This window comes from Enhydra lutris, unplaced genomic scaffold, assembly GCF_002288905.1.
Source record: "Enhydra lutris kenyoni isolate GAN:26980312 unplaced genomic scaffold, ASM228890v2 scaffoldscaffold82, whole genome shotgun sequence".
In the NCBI taxonomy this organism is placed as follows: Eukaryota; Metazoa; Chordata; class Mammalia; order Carnivora; family Mustelidae; genus Enhydra; species Enhydra lutris.
Genome location: NW_019154166.1, coordinates 1228280 through 1253096, shown reverse-complemented (window position 1 = coordinate 1253096; position 24817 = coordinate 1228280). Strand labels below are relative to the sequence as shown.

At 53.6% G+C, this 24817-nt stretch overlaps 1 protein-coding gene across 2 annotated transcripts in view; it reads left to right on the top strand.

Moving 5' to 3' along the window:
• Positions 1-24817, top strand: part of LOC111161108 (rabaptin, RAB GTPase binding effector protein 1) — an 88822-nt gene that overhangs the window by 50429 nt on the left and 13576 nt on the right. For both annotated transcript variants that reach the window (XM_022524592.1, XM_022524594.1), the window contains 9 exons: positions 236-439; positions 2107-2267; positions 5755-5874; positions 10536-10671; positions 13899-14077; positions 15950-16081; positions 19136-19603; positions 20591-20695; positions 22093-22209. In XM_022524592.1, coding sequence (XP_022380300.1) covers positions 236-439; positions 2107-2267; positions 5755-5874; positions 10536-10671; positions 13899-14077; positions 15950-16081; positions 19136-19603; positions 20591-20695; positions 22093-22209 — 1622 coding nt within the window. The remainder of the gene's footprint in view (positions 1-235; positions 440-2106; positions 2268-5754; positions 5875-10535; positions 10672-13898; positions 14078-15949; positions 16082-19135; positions 19604-20590; positions 20696-22092; positions 22210-24817) is intronic.

Genomic DNA, 24817 nt, shown 5'->3' with positions numbered 1-24817 from the left:
CTCCCTCTGCCCCTGCCCCAACCCCTACTCGTGCGCCTGCTCTCTCTCGCTCTCTCTCAAATAAGTTTTTAAAGAAATGTTCATTTTTTCTAAGTTAACATTTTAAAATTCAGGGCTTCATTTCCTCACTAGAATGTTAACATCGTAAGTGTAATGCTTTATTGCTTCCTTGGGATGCCAGTCTGACCCACACAGACGCTAACGGGAAGGCTTTCCTCCCTCCCTCTCTCCCCAGAGGACCTGAAGAGGCAGAATGCGGTGTTGCAGGCGGCGCAGGACGACCTGGGGCAGCTGCGGACGCAGCTGTGGGAAGCCCAGGCAGAGGTGGAGAATATCAAGGCCATCGCCACGGTCTCTGAGAACACCAAGCAGGAAGCCATCGATGAAGTGAAGAGACAGTGGAGAGAAGAGGTTGCCTCGCTTCAGGCTGTGATGAAAGGTAAAGACCGAGAACGTTCCGGGAGTGCCGTGGTTTCCTGAGCTCACCGCTGCTGACGGCGGACGGCTGGGCGGCGATCCCGCAGGGTCCTGAGCTCACTTGTGGCTTCCTGCATTGCTGTCGTCAGGGGCGCCATCCTCCCTGGAACGAGGGGAGGCCCGTGGTGCTGTCCTCGGCCTGCCATCCGCCTCTGTCCTGGGTTTGGGACTGGGGGCTTATGGGGGCATCTGTGGGGCTGCGTTTCCCCGGGGTTGGCAGTGGGGCCGGGCCGGGTGTGTGGGAGGAGCTGGCTGCGTGGACGCGGGGCATGTGCGGGGCGTGTGTGGGGCGTGTGTGGGGCGGAGACCTCCCCGGGGTGCAGGTCGCTGCTGACACTTCCCTGCTGTGCGTGCAGTCCAGTGCGGCATGGAGTTTGCGTTTTCAGGGGAAGCTGGGATTTGATGGGCCCCTTCACCGTGGTCTCTGAGGCCGGAAGGCACGGGCGGGAGTCGGTGGGCTGGCCGGGCCGCCAGACTTTGAGTCTGGGGTGAGGGAGCAGCCGCGGCTTGGTCTGAATGCTGTTGGCGCTGGTGCTCCGTGGCTCCTGCCTCTCTGGCCACACGAGGGTGAAGTGGAGGAAGTTGCCCCTGAAGCTTTGGGTTCCTGAAATTTGTTTCATTCATATTGTGCGTGTGAAATAGTGGTGACTTTCTCTGCCATGTTGGCCTGCGTGTCTTTTTTGCCCTGCTGCTCCGGAGGCAGCTGGGGAACACGAGCCCTGTCTCCAGGTTGGTGGCTGTCCCCTCGGGATGGGTGTAAGCCTCACGGCGGCTGGCGACAGTGGCTCACCCTTGCAGGAGTCCCGTTCCTCCCTCAGAAGCAGCAGCCTGGAGGCGGGGACTCTGGGCCAGTTAGAGCCTCTGCGATGGCACGCGTGTCCCTGGGCCTTCGGTCCTCGTGGTTCTCCATTCCTTAGCACAGGGCTTTCAACACCATCCTCCTCACGGCTGAAAAGTGGCCGCTGCGCCTTCGGTCCACCTCAGAGAAGCAAACGTTTTCTCGAAGCCTCCAGCATGTACCTGTCCCGTTTACTGAGGGGCGTGGTTGTCCGTAACTACAAAGGCAGCTGGATAATCTGGTTTCTAAACTGGGCCACTGAGTTCTTAACAGAATTGGGGTTTTGTGGGGCAGGAGTAAGGGATGGAAGTTAGTGGCCACCAGCAGTGTGTCTCCCGGAATGCTGTACGATTATACCGACAGTGAAGCCGTTTGATGAGGACCATGTAGACTCCTCTCGGTGTAGAGTCCCGAGACCCAGGGCACTGTCGCAGATGCGTATCCCTATCCCCCACGTCTGGGGCTGTGGGTGGGGTGACGGTCCTGTTGGGGTCGCAGCCGGAGCCTGTGTGTGCCGGCAGAGGTGTGGCGGAGGCTGGCCCGCTCAGCCGTGCTCTGCTGCGGGGCCCGGCACCGGCGGGGCTGGACCTTCCCCGGGCTTTCCCCTTCCGGGAGGGAACATTCGGCTCCTGCCGGTCGTGAGGAATAGATGAGCTTCAGAGCCATCAGCGGAGAGAGAACCAGAAATCTCACCGTGGGTTTCGTTGTTTTGTGTGACCCGGACCGGGCTCCTCCCGTGGTGCTTCCCATGGTGGGCGCACCCCGACCGCGCTGTGCGGTGCCTCCCGCAGAGACCGTGCGCGACATCGAGCACCAGTTCCACGTGCGGCTGGAGCAGGAGCGTGGCCAGTGGGCGCAGTACCGCGAGTCCGCCGAGCGCGAGATTGCTGAGCTGCGGCGGCGGCTGTCCGAGGGCCAGGAGGAGGAGAACCTGGAAAACGAAATGAAAAAGGTACGAGGGAGTGTCCTCGTGTGCGGGGGGCGTCCGATCTGCGTGCGCACGCGGGGGCTCTGGTCTGCGACGGGGGCTGCATGTATGCAGAGTGCAGGGCTTTCCCGCCTGATGTGCGGGACAGCCATGCGGCCACCGGCCTCCTGCCTCTGACACGTGTCCCCGCCGCAGCTCTGCTGGTCACCTGGCCCCACGCGCGTGTCTCCCTGTCTGTCGCACACACAGTTCCCCTGTGTGTCGTGTGTGCTGTTGGTGCCTCTCTGTCCCCGCTGGCCGGGGAGCTCCGCGGGGGCGGGAGTCTTGTTTGCTGGTGGAGCCTGCGGACTCGTGCTTGTGTCTGGCACGCCGGCGCCGCATGACTGTGAGTAGGTCTGACCCGGACCTGGACACCAGATGGTGGTGATCCGTCTTTCCCAGCACACGGTGGTTCCCGCGCGAGGACTGCGCCGCCTGCCATGCTGAACACGGTGCGGCGGGTGCCTGAGCTGGGCGGGAGGGCCAGGGTTCCCTCTCAAGAGGAAAGCCGGAAAGCTTTTTGGCCTGTGTAGTTAGATGAACTTTCCCTTTACTAATGGAGGCACAGTCATGTATTGTAAGGCACATATTATGTAAAATAATGGCTGGAATTGGATTTTTTGATGTCATTCGGATTAGTCATTCTCTCTGGTCCCTCAGTCCATACAAGGACACTTTTGTGTTTTTAGAAGGTTGTTTGGTTTTCTAATAACATAAAAGTCATCTGAGAACCCAATACCCTGAGTAGAAGCTTCAAACATGAAGAATGGTTTTTTCCGTTCCATCTTGTTCCAGGACAAGCCTGTAACTCAGCGTTTTCATGAGGACCCGAGTGTATCTCAGTGGCCGCTAGAGTCACTTAGTCCTGTGACAGTGTGCTCCACGGCAGGCCCCGTGTCTGGTGCTGTCACTGGGAGTTCTAGCCCACGTCCTAACAGGAGATCGTTGTGGTTTTCATTCTTCTGATACGTTCACATCCTTGATTTTCACAACCTGCCACTTCTTGTCATTCTTAAAATTTGTTTTATTTGTAAGATAAACTTTATTTTTTAGAATGGTTTTTGAGTCCAGAAACACTGTGAAGATAGTAGAGAGTCCCATATGCCCCACTCCTGGCTTCCCCCGTTACTAGGATCTGCTGTCAGTGTAGTTTGTTTGTCACAACTGATAAACCAGCGTCGATTCGTTCTTACTAACCCGAGTCCATGCTCATCAGTTTTTACCTCACCTCCTTTTTTATGTTCTAAGATCTCTTGCACGAAAGCACATTGCGTGATGCCATGTGGCTCCTCTCGACTGTGACAGTTTTTGCAATTATCCTTGTTGTTGTTGTTGTTCAAAAGCAAATCTAAAAATCTGTTTAATAAAATGGAACACCTGGGGCGCCTGGGTGGCTCAGTGGGTTAAGCCTCTGCCTTCGGCTCAAGTCATGATCTCAGGGTCCTGGGATCGAGCCCCGCATCGGGCTCTCTGCTCAGTGGGGAGCCTGCTTCCCCCTCTCTCTCTGCCTGCCTCTCTGCCTACTTGTGATCTCTGTCTGTCAAATAAATAAATAAAATCTTTAAAAAAAATGTAACACCCAGACATAAAAACAATTCTAAGAAAATTCATAAAGGAAGGCCATGTCCTTATTTCATTGTTTATAAAAAATGAGCCTATGAGAAGTGTAATTGGTATGAAATTCTTACAAGCTGTTTGCCCGGAAGAGAAGCGCGAAAGGGAAGCCTGTTCCGTCTTCCGCTCAGTGCTGCCCTAGAGGTGCAGCCTGGCAGTAAAGCAGAGGAATAGAAAGAAAAAGTCATATGGGTCGACTTCATCCATGAAATCATTGCATCTGGATGACACTTTCTTTTTTGTTATTGTATTTTTTCCCCTAAATTAAAAAAAAATTTAATTCCAGTGTGGTTCACACACAGTGTTACCCTAGTTCAGGTGAACAATGCTTCTGTGTCTCGCCCATGCTCATCACTGCCACAAGTGCCCTCCTTAATGAGTTTTTCCTTTTTTTTTTTTTTTAAGATTTTATTTATTTATTTGACAGAGCATGAAAGAAGGAACACAAGCAGGGGGAGGGGGAGAGAGAGAAGCAGGCTCCCCGCTGAGCAGGGAGTCCGACTCGGGGCTCCATCCCAGGACTCTGGGATCATGACCTGAGCCGAAGGCAGATGCTTAGGGGACTGAGCCACCAGGAGGCCCTGAGTTTTCCTTGTTTTTAATGACCTTTCTGCCATTAAAAAAAAAATCATCTTTACAAGTTTTGTTTATAATGATATGCAACACATGTGGGGTCATCGTTACATCGGCACATAGCTCAGTCTGTGTTAAAGTCTTTGCTTCTTCCCTCCTCTATCAGCAGGCCTCTGTAGGTATCCCAGATTAGCCTCGACTGAAGATATTTTAAGCTCCTATGTCTTTTCCAAACAGGACTTAGTTAAAAATAAAATAAATGATGAAATGACTCTTTAAGGACTGGAAAACCAAGCGAGTCCCTCTTTTCCGAGAGAGATGTTTTTTAGGGAAAATTTCCATGCATATTTGGGCATATATGATATTTTCCCTATCATGAACGTTTAAGGGTAAACTGGTGCTCTTTTAAATTTAACAAATAAGGTTAATTTTCATTTTCACTAGAAGGGAAAAAGCTAACTTTCTGAGTCTACTTTTGTTTCTGTGTGTATATATACACGTACATATATGTACACATTATATACGCATACGCCCATATATATACACACACCCATTGTACACACTTATACGTTTATATACATTATATACACGTATCACACGCATGTATACTTATGTAATGCGTATTATGTATACAATGTATATATATTATGAAAATCAAGTTTCTTACCAGTTTACTAATTTATGGATATTATTTCCTTTTTTAATCTATGTTTTTGAGAATGAAAGATAGAAAACAATATGATAGTTTTAGGAGTCATTCTTTGGGTTTGTCTCATTTAGATATCAAAAGTAAAGTATTACATAAATTACCCCTTAAAATAACAAAGATGGAAGGTTTTTTTTATAGCAACATAATTTTCCAAAATTTTAGAAAATACATTGTTGTATTTATGTTTAAAAATGAATCAATCCTTTCATCCAGCCATTTCGTGAGAAATATGGTCTCAGGAATTTAGTAACTAAAATTATGAAAATGAAAGTATTATGTGTGTTTCCTTTTATATATCGGGTCTTTTCCAGTTAATTGATTTAAAGAATCAGATCTGTTCTAGTGAATCCATTTTCCTACTTCCCAGTTTCCCCATCACATTGGGGAAAATCGTGATGATGACTTGAGATGCAGAGTCGTGTGACGTTGGAAAGTCAGACGTGGTTCCGTTTAGCTGGCGCTCACACGGCACCCGGTAGGCCACTCGCTGTACTGAGTTTCACAGTGGAGGAGTCAGCGTTTCTTGGAAAAGCAGTGAACCAGTAAGTCAGGGTATTTCATTCTTTTTAACCGTAGGCTCAAGAGGATGCCGAAAAGCTTCGGTCTGTGGTGATGCCCATGGAGAAGGAGATAGCGGCTCTGAAGGACAAACTGACAGAGGCGGAAGACAAGGTTAAAGAGCTGGAGGCCTCCAAGGTCGTGAGATGCTGTAGCTCGTTCCCTGAACCCGGGGCCCTGACCTAATGCCATGAGCAAAGTTAGAGTCACTTTTGGGGGGTAAAAACTGGAATTCAGACTGTGTGTCTTAAAATCTTGCTTTCTTTAAAATGCAAAGGAGAAAAACACTTGGGGAGGATTTTGTCCTGATGGGTGTTTCAGACGATGACCGGAGCAGTGCTCCTGCTGCTCTGTGAACCGTGGTCTTGTTCATGTTCATGTCAGAGCGAGGCCCGGCCTGATTCGCTTTCTTATCGAGGAAAATGAGCTCTTGGAAGTTGATTTCTTTTCCTGACGCGAGCCCCAGAATTGATGGCGTAGAGATGACGTAGTTACAGTGCAGCTGGATTTGTTGGCCATAAAGGTACAACCGAGGAAATACAGAGGGAATGTTGAAAACGGTGATAATTAAAAGAGAGTAGGAAAGAAAGAAAAAAAGATAGTAAACAACAACAAAAAAAGGTAGTAAACAAAAGCACAGCATAGGAATGTAGGAAGGGGGACTAAACGTCATCGCCTACTAAAGTAGATGGGATTAAAAAAAAAAATCTAAATTTGTATTGCTTATAATAGACCGAAAATAAAACTGCAAGATAAGACTGAGGATAGAGGGATATCTAAAGACACGCCACCCAAATTCTAACCGAAAGAAAGCTGATGTAGTAACTGTGATATGAAGTGTCCAGGATGTAGGGGAAGGAGTGTGGAGATGGAGGGACCCCACCTCAGAATTCATCCGTGAGCCCTGACGGTCACTCTCGAGGTCACCAGACACACCTGGAAATTCGTGAACTAAGAGGGACAGTTACAAGGGGGAAATTAACGTGCACAGTTCTGGTAGGAGAGTGAGGCTGATCGTAGCCAGTGGTCATGTGAGAAGAGGAAAATGTGAGCAGGAATGTAGGGGTTTGAGCAGTCTGATTAATAACTTAGGAGTAGCAGATTGGTAAGAGAGAGACTGTGTCTTCTGCAGTAGCGGAGGCTCAGCTGGGGACCTTGAGCAACTGACCTCATCTTACTGCGCTTTGCTTTTCTCAGCTGTAAAATGGGGGCAGTGGTACCCCCCATAAGGCCACTGATAGGATTATGTGAGTCTGCAGGTGTGAAGCCTGGAAGGTGGTGCCCGGATAAAGCAACTGTTAGGTTCAGGTGCATGAAGCTTTTCACAGCGTCACAGAGGAAGTGCCGAGAAACTTTGTTATGTAAACTCAAGTCTGTTGTTATGCCAAAAATACTGTTGTGTGAACTCAGCTGTCTGACCACAGGCCATTAAATTATCTCCAGTAAAATGGTCGCTAAAATAAAATGGAGATCAGAAAAAAAAAAAAAAAAAACCTCATGGAAAAAGGCATGGTAAAATAGTTAAAGTGATTTGAATGTTTCACTCCAGATTCCAGACAGGCGGACAGTAGCACAGACAGCAGGAATATAGGGAAGTAATGTACTGCAGAGCAGAAACGGTGAAATAGAAAAGCAAAAGAAAAACTGAGAATGTCAGTGTAATGGGAAAAATGGGCAAACTGGTAAGAAAGACAAACTTCCATTAAGACTGATCAGGGGGGCCCTGGGTGGCTCAGTCAGTTAGGCATCCCCCTCTTGATTTCGACCCAGCAAGACCCGATACAGAGACGGCATCAGTCCTGAATGGGGGCAGTGAGGCTGACGGTTGTTCGTGTAGAAAAGCAAGAGGATGTGCCGGTAGATGTTAGACTCAGCAGCAGTTCAAGAAAGTTGTGCCAACAAGATCAACGTAAAAAATCATATTCTCCAGTAATCCATCCAAGTAAAGAATGTAATGGGGGAATAAAGTCCCATTTGTAGTAATAAAAACAAAAACAAACGGCTCCTCCCCCCGTCCCCGCCGAAAAACCCAAAATCAACTCTGCGTTGTCGAGTTGTAGGTACCTGAGAAAGTAAACATAAGTGGTTACGATCGTTGTGGAAAGAGCTATGATGAAGGCCCGAGCACATGTGTGTCCCTCAGGGACAAGACAGGGGGCGTCTTATGTCGTACAGCGCAGGCAGTGTATCCCCAAATTCATCTGAGTTCAAAAATCCCACTCTGAATACAGTGGGGTTTAATAAGGAGCTTGGAAGGAGGCAGGTTGCCCCGCCTACCAGACGTTAAGACTTACAGTGAAGCCACTGTCATTCAAATGGCTTGTTCCTGGTTTGGGGACAGACGGGACCAGTGGAGCAGAATCGAGAGCTCAGCAGAGCCTTGTGTGTGTGAGAGTTTGGTATGGGACGGCTCGCCTTGCGCAGCTGCGGGAAGGAAGGGATTGTTAAAGCATAGCCTTTTTAGGGGCGCCCGGGTGGCTCAGTCACTTGACTGTCCGACTCTTGATCTCAGCTCAGGTCTTGATCTCAGGGTCATGAGTTCAAGCCCCGCGTCAGGCTCCATGCTGGCTCTGGAGCCTACTTAAAAAAAAAAGTAAAATAGCCTTTTTAAATTGTTTTACCCCCCCCCCTTTTTTAAAGAGAGAGAGCATGAGTTTGGGGGGAGCGGCAGGAGAGAGAGGGAGTCTCAAGCCGACTCCACACTGAGCAGGGAGCCTGACGTGGGGCTTGATCCCATGATCTGAAATCATGACCTGAGCCAAAATCAAGAGTTAGGCGCTCCTACGTAGTTTTGAATACGGAATAAAGTGAAATTAGCTTTCTACCTCATACTTTCCAAAAATTAATTTCAATGAATTAAAGACCAAAGATTGAAAAAATCTTTAAAACTTTTAGATCCTAAGAAAAGATGTTATTTGGGATAGAAAAACATTTAAAATTTTTTTTAAATTTAGGGAGCATGAACAAACGTGAACACGAGTCGGGGAGAGACGGGAGAGGAAGAGGGACGGGCGGACTCCACGCTGAGCTCGTGGGGCTCGATCTCCCAACTCTGAGATCATGACCTGAGCTGAAAGCAAGTCGGATGCTTAAGGGACACCACCACCCAGGTGCCCCCAAAATGCTTCTTAAATCAGAGACAGAAATACTGGGAAAGAGAAGTTGGACAGATTTGGCTACACTAGAATATAAATCTTCCTTATTAAAAGATGCTGCAGAGGTTGCACAGAGAGGGTGTGGGCTGCTCAGCGAATGTGCCTGACAGTTAGTACCCAGAGTTGGTCAGGGCTGCGCAGTCCGAGGGCCAGCCGTGCACAGACTGGTAAAGCACACGAGCGAGCGGTTCAGCTGGCAGGGAAGAGAGGCATCCCAGAATGTGGGAAGACCTCGGCCTCACTGCGAGTCGGGGAAGCGTGAGTGAGGGGGACGCGTTCGCAGCCTCTCCAGAGTGTAAGTGTCACTGGGCAGACGGATCGCATTTTTCCGCCGTGGGAGTGTGCAGACTCTTGCGCTTTCAGCTGCTGCTGTCAGGTTGGAGACTCACGTGAGGTGCCCACCCCCTGCGGTCGCGGGGACATGCTCACAGCGGCCCGCACCCGTCTGCGGTGCTCACAGCCCCCAGCGCGTCCCGTGCCGGCTACTGCGGCCCACTCAGCCTGTGCCCACTGCTGACCTCTTGTGTTAATGGTCTAGGAGTACCGATGCCTGAAAACAGGTCAGCCGGCATGTTCACGCTGGGGGAAATAGGAAGTTAAAAGGCATGAAAATAACCTTGAAAGTGAAATTAGACATAGCCATTTGAAAACGTGGACATACATAAATGGCCAAAATTTCGGATGGATAGTATATAAGACAGGGTAAAACAAGTGATTCACACTCTGGGGCAAGACTGTTTTATTTTGGTTATAACTGTTTCAGATGTTAGACTATCTTGTTAACATTTGAATATTACAGTTAAACAGAAACAAGGCATTTTTTAAAAGAAGTGATTTTATTTATTTATTTATTTAAAGATTTTATTTATTTATTTGACAGAGATCACAAGTAGGCAGAGAGGCAGGCAGAGAGAGAGGGGAAGCAGGCTCCCTGCTGAGCAGAGAGCCCGATGTGGGACTCAATCCCAGGACCCTGAGATCATGACCCGAGCTGAAGGTAGACGCTTAACCCATGGAGCCACCCAGGCGCGCCTAAAAGACGTTGATTTTAAAACACATTCACACTGGCCTTCAAGTTAGTGTTTATCACAGTACGAGAGTAGTTATTTTTCCTGTCATGACTTCCTCTTTTTTCCGTCCGGTACATGTGTCCATGAAGATGGGCCCTTTTCATAAATTCAAGGCACTTGGAACTACTACACCAGAAGTCAAAGAAAAGCACATTTATAAGAGTGTGGCACTACTTGTTACCTTTAGGAATTAACTACTGTTTAAAGACCCCTGCACGACACAGTGTTACTGAGAATGTGACGAAATTATTCCAGGCACATGCCGCTCTGGGAATGCAGATTAGAGCTGGCTGTTTGGGACGCGAGGCACAAAGCTGCCGCACGTCTTCTCTGTTGTGTACTCACTCGGCGATACGATTACGGAGAACACCGACTATTAATCATGTTGCTTTCCTACTTTTCTATAGCAACTATGTGTTTGTAGTATAACTAAAAATTTCAACTTAACTTTTAAAATTGCACATAAAACGTAAATAGACGTGTCAATTACTTTCCAGCGCATCCAGAACTTACCAGCATACCCGCAGCAGAAGTGCCGCGGGTTTTCGTTTCCTAGAACTGCGTTTTGTTTCAGGTTAAGGAGCTGAATCATTATCTGGAAGCTGAGAAATCTTGCAGGACTGACCTGGAGATGTACGTGGCTGTTCTGAACACCCAGAAATCCGTCCTGCAGGAGGACGCGGAGAAGCTGCGGAAGGAATTGCATGAGGGTGAGCATGGGTTCTGTGTCTTTCTAGTCTCGTCTCTAGGGAAAGTCGGTACCGATTACAACCAGTAACAAATCCCAGACTCCAGCATAACAGTTGATGCACTTGAAGCTTCGCGTGTGGTTCGAATGTTCTCCTGAGGGGCTGGAGCCGTGAGGGCCCCTCGAGATACGTGGGTCATCAGCATCCCCTCTGTCCTTGAGGACTCCGGGCATGAGCTCTGGACAGAAAGACAAGAGGGCTGGAAGCTCTGCTTAAACGGCTTTTGCCCCCAGACTCACTTGATGGAGGTGGGTCAGCAAGAGTGAGCGTGGACAGAGGCGGGTGGTGTGTTCCGGCGGCCTCACGTAGCGTCCCTGCTTGTAAGGGACAGTTTTGACCTCTGGCCTTGTGGCGGAATTCCACAGAAATGGACTCTGTTTCCTCTGGCCTAGGGAATAAGGCTTATCTTTTCCCCATTAAAATAAAGATAGTTTTTTCTTTCTTTCTTTCTTTTTTTTTTTTTTTTTTTTAAGATTTTAGTTATTTGTCAGAGAGAGACTACAAGCTGGTGGAGGGGCAGAGGGAGAGGGAGACCCCCGCTGAGCAGGGAGCTGGACCTGGGACTCGATCCCAGGACCCTGAGATCATGACCTGACCCGAAGGCAGACACTTCACCAGCTGAGCCCCCCAGGCGCCCCTTCCCTGGGGTTCTTAACCTTCTTGTATCACGGACTCCTTTGGCAGTCTTGTGAAACCCTCTTAGGATCCTGTTTTTAATCCCTGAAATAGAAAATACAAAAGAAAACTCATGCATTATGAAACAGTAATGAAAACGTAAGTGACCGATCTTGAGTGTGCCGTTCTGTTGATGCGCTCATGGCCCAGGTTTGGTGGCAGGGCTGGTCACGGCTGCAGTGTGGAAGCAGTGCCAAGCGTCGGGGCCGTGGGGGTACCTGCGGCCATCGTGTGGAGACGCGGCCGTGGCTCCGGCTTCCGTTGGCTGCCGGGTCGCAGGTGCTGTCCTCCTTCCTGGGCTGGGCTGCCCATGCTGCGCGTCTTTACAGGAAGCAGTACATTTCAGGGAGAGGTTAGTGGTCACACATGTCTACCATTTTCCTCCTCTAGATGCATGGACTCCTGAGGCCTTGTGCGCATTGTGTGTTGTACTGGGAGCCCTTTCACAGGCGAGTGTGGGACTGGGTGAGAGTCTTGCGGTGAATACTGTCGGTCTGTCAGGTGCCGAGGGACACGGAGCCGTTCCGTCGGTAATTGAGGCTTGCGTGTTCAGCGTTTTCCCCCCAAATAGTGGAAAGGTGAAATTCTGTAAGCCCACAGTATTATTTCTTAAAATGTTAGGAGAATAACCCAAAGTTTGAGCAGGTCTTTGGTTTTCAGGAAGCACTTTTCGGATGTGGTGCTGCGTCAAAAAGACACGCAGACTCTGAGAGCGTCCAAAGAAATAGGACTTTCTGTTTAAATGACATGCCCCAAGCCTTCCTAACTATCTGGAAAGTATCTGAGAAGTTTCATTAATGAGCAGGGGCATAATTTCCATCTGGAAACACACACCAAAACTAGTACTTAACGGAGGAGAAAGTACAACGTGAGCAGCCGTGTGACTTACAGCCCGAATTGGGAGAATTAGCCAAGTTAGTGCTGTGGCCTCCCCGGGACCGACTCGCGGGTGCACTGGGAGGGGACCGTGCACAGGTGGGCTTCTTGAAAGAAGGTGTGAAGGGGGGCTGTGACCCACAGGTGGGTGTTTGTCCGGTGGCCAGAGACAAGCCTGATGTTCAAGGCCATTTGCACGTGCTACAGCAAGGTCACGGAGTGGGAGAAATTCGTTCAGCAAAGTTAGGATACCAGGGCAGGGGAGAAGTGGGAGCCAGATTGTGGCCGCCTTAGGCTGATGGCTTGGGATTTACCAGATGGGCGGGAAGGAGCTCATGAAGGGCTTTGAAAATGTTTTTCTTTTGGGCTTCCTGCCCAGTGGGGAGCCTGCTTCTCCCTCTGTGTCTGTCTCCCTCCCTCGCTCTCTCTCTGTCTCTCATCAATCAATAAATAAATCTTTAAAAAAAAATAAAACGTTTTTCTTAAATAACAGCTTTATGGAGATATAATTCACATGCCATGAAGCTCACTCTTTTAAAGGCTCCTGTACTCACAGAGCTGGGCACTGCCGTCACTGTCTGATTCCACGGTTTCCCAGCAGGACGTTCTGCCCTCATTGCTCGTCACTTCCTTTTCTCTCGCTCTCCCAGCCCCTGGCAGCCCTGGTCTGCCGTCTGTACAGATTGACCTCTTCTGGGCTTCTGTGTAAATGGCATTATACAGCATGTGGCCTTGTGTTTGGCTTTCCTGAAGGACTTGAAACTTGAGAGTGATCATACAGATTTTGTACTTAAGACGTCCGTTTGACAGCGGTGTGGAGGGTAGGCCGGGGTGCAAAGACGAATGGCAGGACACGTACCAGTTGTTTGAGTCGTGAGAGCTGGTCTGAGGCTGGTGGCGAACGAGGGCTGTGTCCCCCACACCAGAGGGAACTCGTAGCTCCTGTCACGGGGGCGGTGGGTGGGGTGAGGCACGGCAGCCGCAGGGGTTGTCTCTGGTTTCTGGCTTGAGTGTGACTGGGTGATGGCAGTACAGGCTGACCAAGCAGGGGCGTGTGGGCCGCACCCACTGATGCAGAGGACCTTCGCCTTGTCCTGAGCCATCAGAGCTGTGTGGGCTCAGGAGGGACATCTGGGTAACAGACTTGTCAGAATGTCTCTAAAGACACTGAGTCACGGTTATCATACTTGTGGCTTTCAGAGCAGTGTCTCCCAAAGGGTGTTCCCCAGAACTGCCCTTGTCACATGAGTGGCACTGTGGGGAGGACTTGGTGGTCAAAGGAGTTGGGGAACTGCTGTGTTCTGTATCCTCCTCCAGGAGAACACAGGCATGAGCACAGGTGCTGGGCTCAAAGTCCTGCAGTGAAGGACCCTGTAAAAATTCATCTAAGCAGGGTTTCTAATGCTCCTTGGGCACAGAAATCCTTTTCTCACGTGTCGCTGTTCCAGGGAGCATGCTTTATGAGCCTGTGCGAGTGGACGGCTGCCCTGTGTCCGGTCGCCAGTGGCCCCTCGGTGCTTGTGCACCACAGAGTCCCAGCTGGGGCGGATCGCTGGCCGGACCTGGTCGAGGGGCCCCGGTTCCAGCCGTCGCCTGCCGTTAAAACCCGGTGTTTCTGATTGGGGGTTCCCAAACAGTGTGTCATCTCTTGGAGCAAGAGCGACAGCAGCACAACCAGCTGAAACACACATGGCAGAAGGCCAACGACCAGTTTCTGGAGTCGCAGCGTCTGCTCATGCGGGACATGCAGCGCATGGAGGCCGTGCTCACGGCGGAGCAGCTGCGGCAGGTGGAGGAGCTGAAGAAGCGAGACCAGGTGAGCCGCCCTGCAGACGCCCCCCCCCCCCGCCCCCCGCCGCTGCCCCCTCGCAGGCTTGTCCCGAGCCCGCAGGCCTCCACGCCCTTTCCAAATATGCACTAGCTGCGTTGGAGGGATTTTGCTTTTCAGCTTCAGAGAGGGCCTTGTCTGCAGGAAAAGAACCACTTTAGCCTTGGTCCCCTTTGGAAGCTGCGGGATGCGGCGGTTCACGGTTCTGAGAAGCTCTTTCTCCGTGGCGCTGTCCGGTTCCCCCGGGCCGTGGGATCGTGTGGATCCAGGTCCCGTCTGTGGTGACGTGGCTCTGAAAGCCTCGTTGGATGGTGAGGGGGCGGGACGGCAGCTGCCGCAGACAGGAGTCCTGAGGGTGCCCGGAGAGCCTGCATTCTCCTTACCTTTTGAAACCCTGTCTGAGCCACACGAGCAACCCCCAGACACATCTGAGGTTGCAGATGCTTTGTTGTACACACGAGGGGACGAAGGAGACTGTCCCAGCCCCTCCCTTGGAGGAGCACGTGCGTCTGTCGTCCGGTCTTCGTGTAGAGGACGGTCCTCCTGGGCATGTGTCTGCGATTGGAAGCGGGTGTCCGGTTGGTTCGTAGTTGGCATAGGCTACGTGGAACTTGCTGTCCTCGGCCCCGCACTGGAGAGCTGTCACTCGCTCACTGCCGGGATGGTCACAGTGTGACGGCCTCGATCCCTGGCCCCGTCCCGCGCCCAGACGGCCTCGCAATCTGTGTTCTTTGTCTCTGACAGTGATGTGTCCTCGCTGCCCCATGGGGCACGGGAGCAGAGATCTCCCGTGGAGAGCCATGTGGGAGCTTTTCTCGGTGCCGTAGACGTTGTACAGACTGCCTTGTAGGACTTAGGTTGGATTTGGGTTCAGAGGTTTCATGCTTTTAAAAATTCCGGTCTTCTAGTTGTGACTCCTCCTCTTCCGTGTGTGCGGACACAGCAAGCTCAGGCTCCGGACTGCTGTCCGTGACCACGGTCGAAACGCTGCCGCCGCTCGCTGAAGGCCACTGTTGACGCCCGCCGAGGTGTTCCCACATGTCCGAGCTTGCTAAGGCTTTGCCTCTTAAAGCTTCTGTCTTGAGCTCTCAGAGCAGACGCACTGACGCGCCCCAGCTGCGGCACGGACTACCGGCAGATCCGAGGTTCAAAGCCCGCGTCCCCCTCTTCCCATGCCTGCCTTCTCAGCCACGGCAGGGCACTGGGGGTCCCCTGTGCCCCCCGCCAACCCTGGAGCTCCGCCCCACCCCGCCCCTGGTTGGCAGACTTCCCGCGCCGACTGTTCCAGAGCCAGCAGGGGTGCTTCTCGGCCTGTTCCCGCTGCCCCTGCAGAGCATGTGGCGCTGCTCCCGCAGAAGCTCGTGCCCCCCCACCCCCGCCCTGTGAGGTGTCGCGGCCGTGTCCCCACGCGCCAGGCCGGGGCGGGGGGCACTGAGGGGTCTGCTCGTCTGCTCGTGTGGCAGTACATGAACTTCAGCCATTGCTTTTGCATCTCACCTGAACTCATCTGGTTTCCAGGGGCCGCGCCCGCCCGTGTGCTGCCGGCGTCGGCGGGAGCGTCTGCGCACAGCTCCGGGGCCCTGTGAAGGACGGGCTGTTTCGTGGAGCTTTCTCTTCGCACACACTTCTTGGGAGCGGTTTCCTGGTTTCGCCTCCAGGCGGGGCTCCATGCTCTGGGCCTGTGGTGGGAAAGCCGTTAGGACCGACGTGCTAACGCGGGGGCACAGCGAAGAGCCGCCAGCATCCGGTTTTCCCACAATTCTCTGCGCTCTCTATGTGCTTGGAGCGGCCGCGGAATGAGTGAACCGTGAGGTGCAGGTCACCTGGGTGACGTCCGTGTCTGTTTTCCTTAACTTTTAGGAGGAGGATGAGCAGCAGAGATTTCACAAGCGGAAGGACCCTGGCCGAGCGGACGCGGAGGAGGAGGGGAGAGCCCCGGCGGCGTGCGCTTTCCCGCACGAGGAGCCTGCGGCCCAGCTGTCAAACGAGGAGGTAGGGGGACGCCATTGTCAGGGTCGCTGTGGCCACGATGTGGCCGTGTGCGTGCGGGCACGCAGGGCCGAGCGTCCGAGGAGATGCAGTGGACGTGTCGTGTGTCCCCACGTCTGCGAGCTGGCAGGGAGTGCTCCGGAGACACTGGTCCTCTCCCGGCGCTCAGCGGTTTAGACGCTTGCAGCGGTTCCCGGATCAGAGCAGGAGAAGGGGACTGCAGGGCCGCCTGCAGGATCTTTTCGGGGATGACAGTAACTGGTGCTGGTGCTCTGGGTTTTTCCTCTAGAAGACGATCTCACATCCCCACAGCACATGCTTGCGCGTCAGCCGGTCTGAGGCCGTGCGCTGTGAGGACAGCGGGTGGAAGAGGCGGGTGGGGCAGGGAGCCCCGGGCATGGAGAGTGGTGCTCCCGTGGCCTCGGGGCCTCTCACGCCCTCCTGGCAGGCGGGGGCCTTCTCGTCAGATTTCCTGTCTGCAGCCTGTCGGACCACGGCGCCCCCAGCATTACCGTCCCCTTCCCTTGTGGTCAGTGCAGCTGCATCCAGGCCTCCCTCCTCAGAGCACACGGACTCCCGTGACTGGGAGTCACCTCCCACTGCTCGCCGTTCCAGCCACAGTCACCGTCCTGTTGTGTCAGCGCGCCGGGGGCTGCCCCACCGGGCCACCTGCCCTGCTCGCTGACTGCTGACGTCCTCCCGCTCATCTTCAGGGCGCGGGCTGACTGTTCCCGCCTGCGGGATAAGAGCAAAGGCCCCCAGCCTCTGGGCCCCCAGCGTGGCACAGAAGGGCCTTCACCTCTGGGTGACACTCAGTGCCTCTTGTGCTCCCCGCATCCTCACGGCCAGCCCTGTCCCCCTGCCCTGAGCTCACATGCCTCGCACCCACTGCCCCCAGCCCTGCCCTGCCTCCCCGCCGGATCAGATCAGGGTCTGTTCCCGCTTTGAGGGGTTCCGTGTGTCTGTGTGGTTGGCACATGGATGCTCAGCCCCGTGTGATCTGCTTCCTGGTCACTTAGGCTTCCATGTTTATGGATGGCTGGATGTCAGCGTTTTAAAAATATCCCAGTGCACGCTGACAAGGATGATGTAATTGTTTTTCTGCATTCTTTGTTTTGGGTTGTACACTGAGAACCACTTGGCCTGATTCTGCTGTGCATTTTTTAAGCGGTCAGACTCCCAGGAGAGTGTCTCAGTTTTTGGGTACTGCCAAGCATTATGTGTTTTTTGTGTGCAGGAATGTTTGAAAACGTTTCAGACTTTTCAGAAAATATTTTAGCACGAAAACAGGAAAGGGAGATTTGTTATAACATACAGTGAAGCGTTTTAAAAATATTTTGTTTCTGTCTTTGTTGGTCTGTAGTATATATTGTACATAACATTATTTTCTGACATTTGAAGTATATTTTGGATTTTTAGATCTGATCTTTTACGCTTTGTGGAGAACACTTGTATTGAGGTTCATGACGATTTACTTTTGCCTGTTGATGTGAAGTTCGTAGTGGCCGCTTCAGAGACTTAGTTTTATGGCTAAAGATGATAAAAATTTATAGGACCTGATACCTTCTTTTGCCTGATGCGTAGAGGATCCTTTTCTCACTATAAAAGCAAAGTACGTTTGCTGTGGGAAATGTGGAAAGTACAGAAAAGTCTTGCGAAATAAGGATAGCTTCTGGGGTGGTCCCCCTGCCCAGAGGTGACACCGTGTAGCTCTGCTTCCGTTTTCTTTTCTGTTCCCAGAGTTAACGTGTGTGTGTTTCTGTTTTCACTTTTTAACCGTGACCCATATTGTAACTCTCCATAATGTTTTATGTAAATTTTTTCCACTTTAATCTGTCTGGAGGTTTTGGCACATCAGTAAATGTTTTCCCACAAGCGGTATTGAGTCGCTGGCATGCAGAGGCCCCATAATCCCATCCCGGTTGATTTGTGCCCAGGCCCGTGGGTCCGCGTCATTGGAAGGAAAGCGTGATGTTGCTCACGGTGTCCCTAGCAGCGAGTCAACGCACACCATGCAGAGCCATGTGCAGACGCAGCAATGCTGGGTCACGAGGCAGGAGCGGGAACAGGGACAACATGGGCCCCGGGCGCTGGGGACTCGGAGGGCAGGGGCAGGGCTGCTCAGGGCAGGCTGGTTGGGGGAATCCCGGTAGACTTCGGTGCAGGGTCTTCTCCGTTTCCCCACGCCTGGTGCCTGGTCGATTTAGGGTGGGGGCGCACTGGTGTGGGGCAGTGAGGGCAGGTGAAGGAGGCGGCTGGGCTGGATGCGGGATGGGTCGGGTGTATGTGCAAGGCGTATTCTTAGGCAACTTGTGTATTAATCGTAGGACTCAGGTGGCTTGGAGGGCCAGTCTCTCTCTGGCGGGCAAGGTCCTCAGAATGGGAAAAACATTGTAAAACAGAAAACAAAGAAACAGGGTTAACAGACTTCACGTGCTCATGTCTCCTGCCAGCGTCCGACGTCATTCTCACTGCAGCCCTCTCAGGCTACTCCTTCCTCTGTCCAGCCTCAGTGCGGACGGAATCAGTGTTTCTTGGGGCTCTGGCCTCAGCAGCCCCTCTGGTCCGTAGACCCATCGTAGGGTTGTGAGCTGCTGCTGTGACTTTAGTTCTCATTGTGGCGGTCACTCTCCAGCCTCTGTCTAAAGCCTTCTGTTCTCTGTGTTTGGTGGGCATCTCCCTGTGGGCGTCCCCAGCACGGAGCTCCGGGAGTCCTCCCCCGACTCCTGTCTGGCCTCAAGCCCGCACTTCGAGCCCCCGGAGCACTCAGCCCAGAGCGCGAGCCTCCCGTGTCACGCCGTGCGGTGTTCTGCTCGCCGGCGCGCTGTTTCTCGTGAGCTGCACATGTGCGGAGGTCGGGGTTTGCTTCAGCTGTGTCCTGAGCACCTGGCTTGGGCCCAGCACAGCGGACACTCGGTGAATGTCCCGGGACTGTGGAGGGAGCACGCGGCGGAGTGGCGTGTGTCGCGTGTGGCAGGCGCATCTGCGACACACTCACTCCCGTCTCTGCAGTGGAGCGTGTCGTCTGACTCGGCCGTGTGTGTTGTCACGTTTCAGGAGCAGCTGGACAGCACCCATGGCTCTGCACACTCGCTGGACGCGGACTTGCTGTTGCCGTCTGCAGACCCGTTCGGCAAGTCGGACGCGGACGTGTTTAAGGACGGACTCAGGAGGGCGCAGTCTACGGACAGCCTGGGGACCTCCGGCTCGCTGCAGTGCAGAGCACTAGGCTACAACTGCAAAGCAAAATCTGCTGGTAACCTGGATGAGTCGGACTTCGGGCCGCTGGTGGGAGCGGACTTGGCGCCTGAGAACTTCGACACGGCGTCCCTTGGGTCGCTGCAGATGCCGAGCGGGTTCATGTTGACCAAAGATCAGGAGAGAGCCATCAAGGCCATGACGCCTGAGCAGGAGGAGACCGCGTCTCTCCTCTCCAGTGTCACCCAGGGTGTGGAAAGTGCTTACGTGTCCCCCAGTGGTTACCGCCTGGTCAGCGAGACCGAATGGAATCTCCTGCAGAAAGAGGTGAGCCGTCCTCCTGCCTTTCTCCCGCTCGCTCCAGCTGTGGGACACCGGGTGGCCGTGGGATTGTCCATTCACGAGATAGCCCTGGGGTCCCTGCATGCACATGTTGCCGCAAGCGGCCGTCTGCCCGAGTCCCGGGACCAACTGGCTGCTCGCTGCAGCTGTGCGGCACCCCCACCGCCCCCGAGTGCCCCCCCGGAGCGGCGTGCAGGCAGCTTTATGCTGGAGGAACATGCTTGCTCTGCCCTTGTCGCCAGTCTCAGTGTTCTCCGAGACCCCTTCTGTCGTCGCTCCTTGCGATCTTGTCAGCAGTCCATGCACGAGTGCGCGTCAGGAGGGGGCGGACACCACGGGAGGGAGAAGAAGGCGACGTTTCAGGAGGTTCATTTTCCTCCCGGGCGTGTCTGCAAACTCAGATGGACGAGTAGGAGCAAACTTGACGCCTTGCGCAGTGGCTCGCGGGTTCACAGGGCCTGTGTTCCAGGGACGTGGTCCCTGCTCATAGGTGAGGGCTTTGTCTCAGGCCACGGAGTCGTGCAGGTTTTCCCGGTGACCGTGTGCAGGGAGATGGGGGGGCCAGGTTCTCGGACTTGCAGCGCTTTCTCTCTCAGAGCCCCGTCTCCGGAAGGGGCGGTTGAGCTCTGAGTGGATCCGCCCCCCTCGGTCGCACGCAGGACGTGTAGCTCACCGGTTAGCAGCTTGTACTTGGAGCCGGGGGAGCAGCCTGTGGGCGCTGGTTCCCCATCCGCAGCCCCTCGTGGACGGCGTGTGGCTCTTGGACTGGCACTGTGGCCTCGTGCTCTCCTGCAGCGTGGTGTCTCGGGGCCCTGGGCGTCCTCTCGTGCTCGTGTTGGCGTCCACCATGTCAGAACCCTACCCTGTGTTGCCATAAATCTGTGACGACATCGTTTACCCTGCCCGGGCTGTCTGGGTAGCGTGGGTGGAACGACCTGGGCGGCCTGAGTAGGGTTGTTTTGGTGCCCTCAGGTTCATAACGCGGGGAACAAACTCGGCCGACGCTGCGACATGTGCTCCAACTACGAGAAGCAGCTGCAGGGTGTTCAGGTTCAGGAGGCAGAGACCAGAGACCAGGTGAGCTGCTCGCGAGACCGGAGGGCGGTGGTGTCCTTCCCCTGGATGCGCGGAAATAAGGGCTCCCTTCTCCCTTTGCTTGGGAACATACATCCGTGTGACCTCCGGGACGCCCGCTGCATTCCATGGGGGGCACACCAGGACTTTCTGTCCGCGCTCCCTTGGCTCACCCGCTCCCGCGCCGGCCGGCCGGGCTCTTGGAGGGGCAGCGGCACCCGGGGTCCTGGCGCCTGCCCCTCTGCCCACGGCGGCCGGCTGCTCAGGAGCGCCCCCGCAGAGTGCGTTCCCGCAGCCGGGACCTGCGGGGCGGGGGTGGGGGGGGTCGTGCGCTGGTGCTCTGCCGGCCGGAAGCTCCCAGGCGCGTCCTCTTAAGCCTGCGTGGACTCTTCACTGCTGTTGCCCACTTCTTGTCACAGACTTGCTGAGCGGATGAGGGCGAGTTCTCGGGGGCAAAGAAGTTGAGACCTGACGGATTGTGTGTGGGGATGGGCAGGTCCCTCTCCAAGCACCGTGTCTGACGGCGAATTCTTGAGGACACTTAGGGAAGGGGAGTCTCCAGAGAGTGGGCTTGTGAGAGGACGTAGGAGGAACAGACGATTTTTTCCTTCTGTTTCCAAATTATTTGATTATTGTAAAGATTGTCTCCTTAGTTGTCTTAAAATTAGATATGCAGGTTAGGAGGACGGCTTGATATGTCCTGATGCCACTGCCATTCATTTCCTCCGGGTTCGCTGGTTCCCATAGACGTTGGAAACACTTTCTAGAGATGCGGGAGGGCCTCACCGTGAGTTCAGGGAAGGTGACGCTCGAGCTAGGTGTGTTCTAGAGCCGGAGTGAAAATCGGGAGAAGAAACGGGAGAGGGTGTTCAGGGACAGGAGAGGTGCACAAAGAAACACTTAGGAAGGGGAGCGCTGTGTTCCGGAAGCACGGCCGGCTCGGGGCTGTGTAGGGGAGCAGGAGGGGAGACGACGCTGTAGAGGGAAGGCAGAGTAAGGTCACGGGGGAGCGCTGCTGGTGGATGGCACCTGACTTCTACCCTGCGGGCCTTGGGATGCGTTTAGGAATTACAAGTAGGGAAATAATAAGATTTGTCTTTGCTCTCAGAGGAGGTGCGTAGTGTTAGCGTGGGTGCAGATGGGAGGCAGCAGACAGAGTGGAGTAAGGGCCGGGATGGGGAGCGACCTTCCCGCACGAGAGCACGCGTGCGAGGCCGGCTGCTCAGCCCGAGCCCGGCACTGCCCTCGAATGCCGCCGGCCGTTCTGAATCAACCAGCGCTTGCTGTTTCTGGGGAGGAAAACAGATGAGCTCTTTAAAATTTCTGGAGGTCGGGCCTTAGTTCTAGCGCACGGAGGCTTCCGCGGGAGCTGCATGTGCACTGGCGTTTGCCGTCCGCAGGTGAAGAAGCTGCAGGCCATGCTGAGGCAGGCGCACGAGCAGCTGGAGACGACGGCGCGGGAGCGGCAGGAGCTGGAGGCTGCCCTGAGCCGCAGCGCCCACGACGCTGGCCACCAGGTACGCGGGCTGATGGCGCCGTGCGGCCGCGGGCGGTGGCTCCGGGACCTCAGCCCTGGTCTCTCCGCTGAGACCCCAGGTCTGTCTGCGCTCTGGGAGTCAAGCTCCCTTCCCGAGCTTTCTGCGGCCCGCCCTCCGGAGCTGGGAGGCGTGGCTGTGTGCTCCATGGCTGTCTGTGGGCTCGCGTTTTCTACCTTCAGCAGGTTTTCCTGCTGCACACACAGAGCTTTCTGACCGGAGTGATGCTTTTTATTTTATTATTTTTTAAAAAGATTTTATTTATTTATTTGTTAGAGAGAGAGTGCATGTGCATGAGCGTGAGCACAGGCAGACAGAGAGGCAGGAAGAGGGAGAAGCAGGCTCCCTGCTGAGCAGGGAGCCCCATGTGGGACTTGATCCCAGGACCCTGGGATCATGACCTGAGCCGAAAGCAGACGCTTAACCCACTGAGCCACCCAGGCGTCTCAGGAGTGATGCTTTTTAAATTCTTACCGACTTCTTAAATGTGTAACACATAAAAGAAACTCAAAGCTTCCCGGACAGACCTGGCACGCCCGTGCGCCTCTCCGCGGAGCCCTGTCAGGACAGAAGAGCCGCGTGCGAACCTGCCCGCCAGGCCTGCCCTCGCCTAACTTCGGACGCTGTCCAATGCGTGTATCGTCTTGTCGTCCTCCATGTGGCATCGCGACGCTCTTCCCTGACGCGGGAGCGGTGGCTGCTTCCTTGTGGTCATCGCACGCTCATCCCGTACGGGTCCGTCCGTCTTTCTGTCAGGATGTGCGTTTGGGTGGCTTCCCCTTCTGCAGTGTTAGAAGTGATTCTGCTCTGAAATTTCCATGTGGGGCTGGTGGCACGTGCTTCTTCTGCTGGTTTCCACCCATAAGGGCCATGCCTGGCTTGGAGCGTTTGGAATGCGCGCGGCGGATGACGGCGGGTGACAAGGCCAGACCATCGTCCACAGTGGCCGTCTGCATTTACGCTCTCGCCAGCAATGCACAGGGGGTCCCTGTGGGCCTGTGTTTGTGGCAGGTGATGCTGGGGTCTCACGGGGGCTGCATGTGCCTTTCTCCGAAGACCACCCAGGTTGTGTGGCACTTGTCCTGTTTCTTGGCCTCTGGGTTATCAGTGTGTGTGTGTGTGCGCACGCGTGCACGTGTGTGAGTCCTCTCCAGTCTTATGCTGATTGTCTGTTGGATTGTCTAGTTTGTTTATCTGTTTTTGGTTATTTTTCTGACTTGTTAGAAGCTCCTTACATAATTGTACTAGAGTCTTTGGTGACTTGTGTGGCACGTGTCTCTCATGTTTTATGTTTCCGTTACTTATTGGTGCCTTTTGATGAACCGAAGTTCTTGATTTTCAGGTAGCCAGGTTTATTAACGTTTACGATTGGTGATTTTTGTTCCCGTTTTTTAAAACAGTATTGTCTTGGGGCACCTGGATGACTCACTCAGTTGAACATCCAACTCTTGATCTTGGGCTCAGATTGTGATCTCAGGGTGCTGGGACTGAACCCTGTGTGGGCTGTGTGCTCCCTGCAGAGTCTGCTCGGCATTCTTCCCCTCCCTCCTCCACCCCCTCTGTTCCTCTCCCTGCTCATGGGCTCTTCTCTAAAATAAACAATAAAAATATTTTTTTAAAAATGAGTATTTTGTTATCCTCGCGTTATAAAGATGTTTTTACATTATTTTTCCAGAAGCTTCATTGTTTATAGTCACGTTTATATCTAAAAACCTATCTAGAGCTGACTTTGATGTAGTTGCATAGATAAAGGTGAAATTTTATCTTTTCCATATGCTTAGCCGGTTCCTGTACCATTTAGTGAAAAGACCCCCTTTGTCTGCCCGGCAGGGTTGTCTGGTCGCTCGCCCGGTGGGTGTGCGCCTGTGGCTCAGGCTCAGTCTCTGTTCTCTCCGATTGGTTTGGCTGCTTCTGTGCCAGATTCTCTGCCGTGATTCACAGTAACCTTTCCACCTGCTGCTCTCTTTTAAGGGTTTTTGTTTTGCTGCTGCGAGCTGTGTTTTCATTCGTGTCACGGGCGCTCACCTTTGTCTCGTGCGGCATGGTTCGCGTACCTGCCTCAGAGCTGTCGGGTCATCGTGGGGCTGGCGTGTGGGAGTTCCTTTCCTTTGAGAATTGCTCACATTTTCCTGATTCTCTCTGTGTCAGGTGCTTTTAGATTGTGTCCCGGAATTAGGGATATTTTATCGGGAGACTCAGCGTTCTGTTAACGTGATCAGGTTCCGTTAGCAAGTTATGTCTCATTGGGTGACGGGTCCGTTTCTCGAAGCCTCTGCGGAGCTGTTGGATGTGTTCACTTGCGGATTGCTCAGGGGTGGGTGTGGGGCTTGCGCCGGTGGATGCCCTTTCTCTAGCGCTCATCCCCAGGAACGGCCCTGTGCCCCCGCAGCCAGGCGGCCCTCCCGTGGGGCGGTCGGAAGTGGGAGAGCCGCGTGGGGACCGTGGGTTCACCCCTGAGGGGTTGCTTCTTCCTCTGCTGACTTCCTTCCCTCGACTGCTTTTGCTTATTTTTCAGTCCTTGGGTAGCTTTCATATTTATCCAGAGTTTCTCGTTGTGATCAGCGTGGAGAAAGGCCGCCGCGGGCCTCGT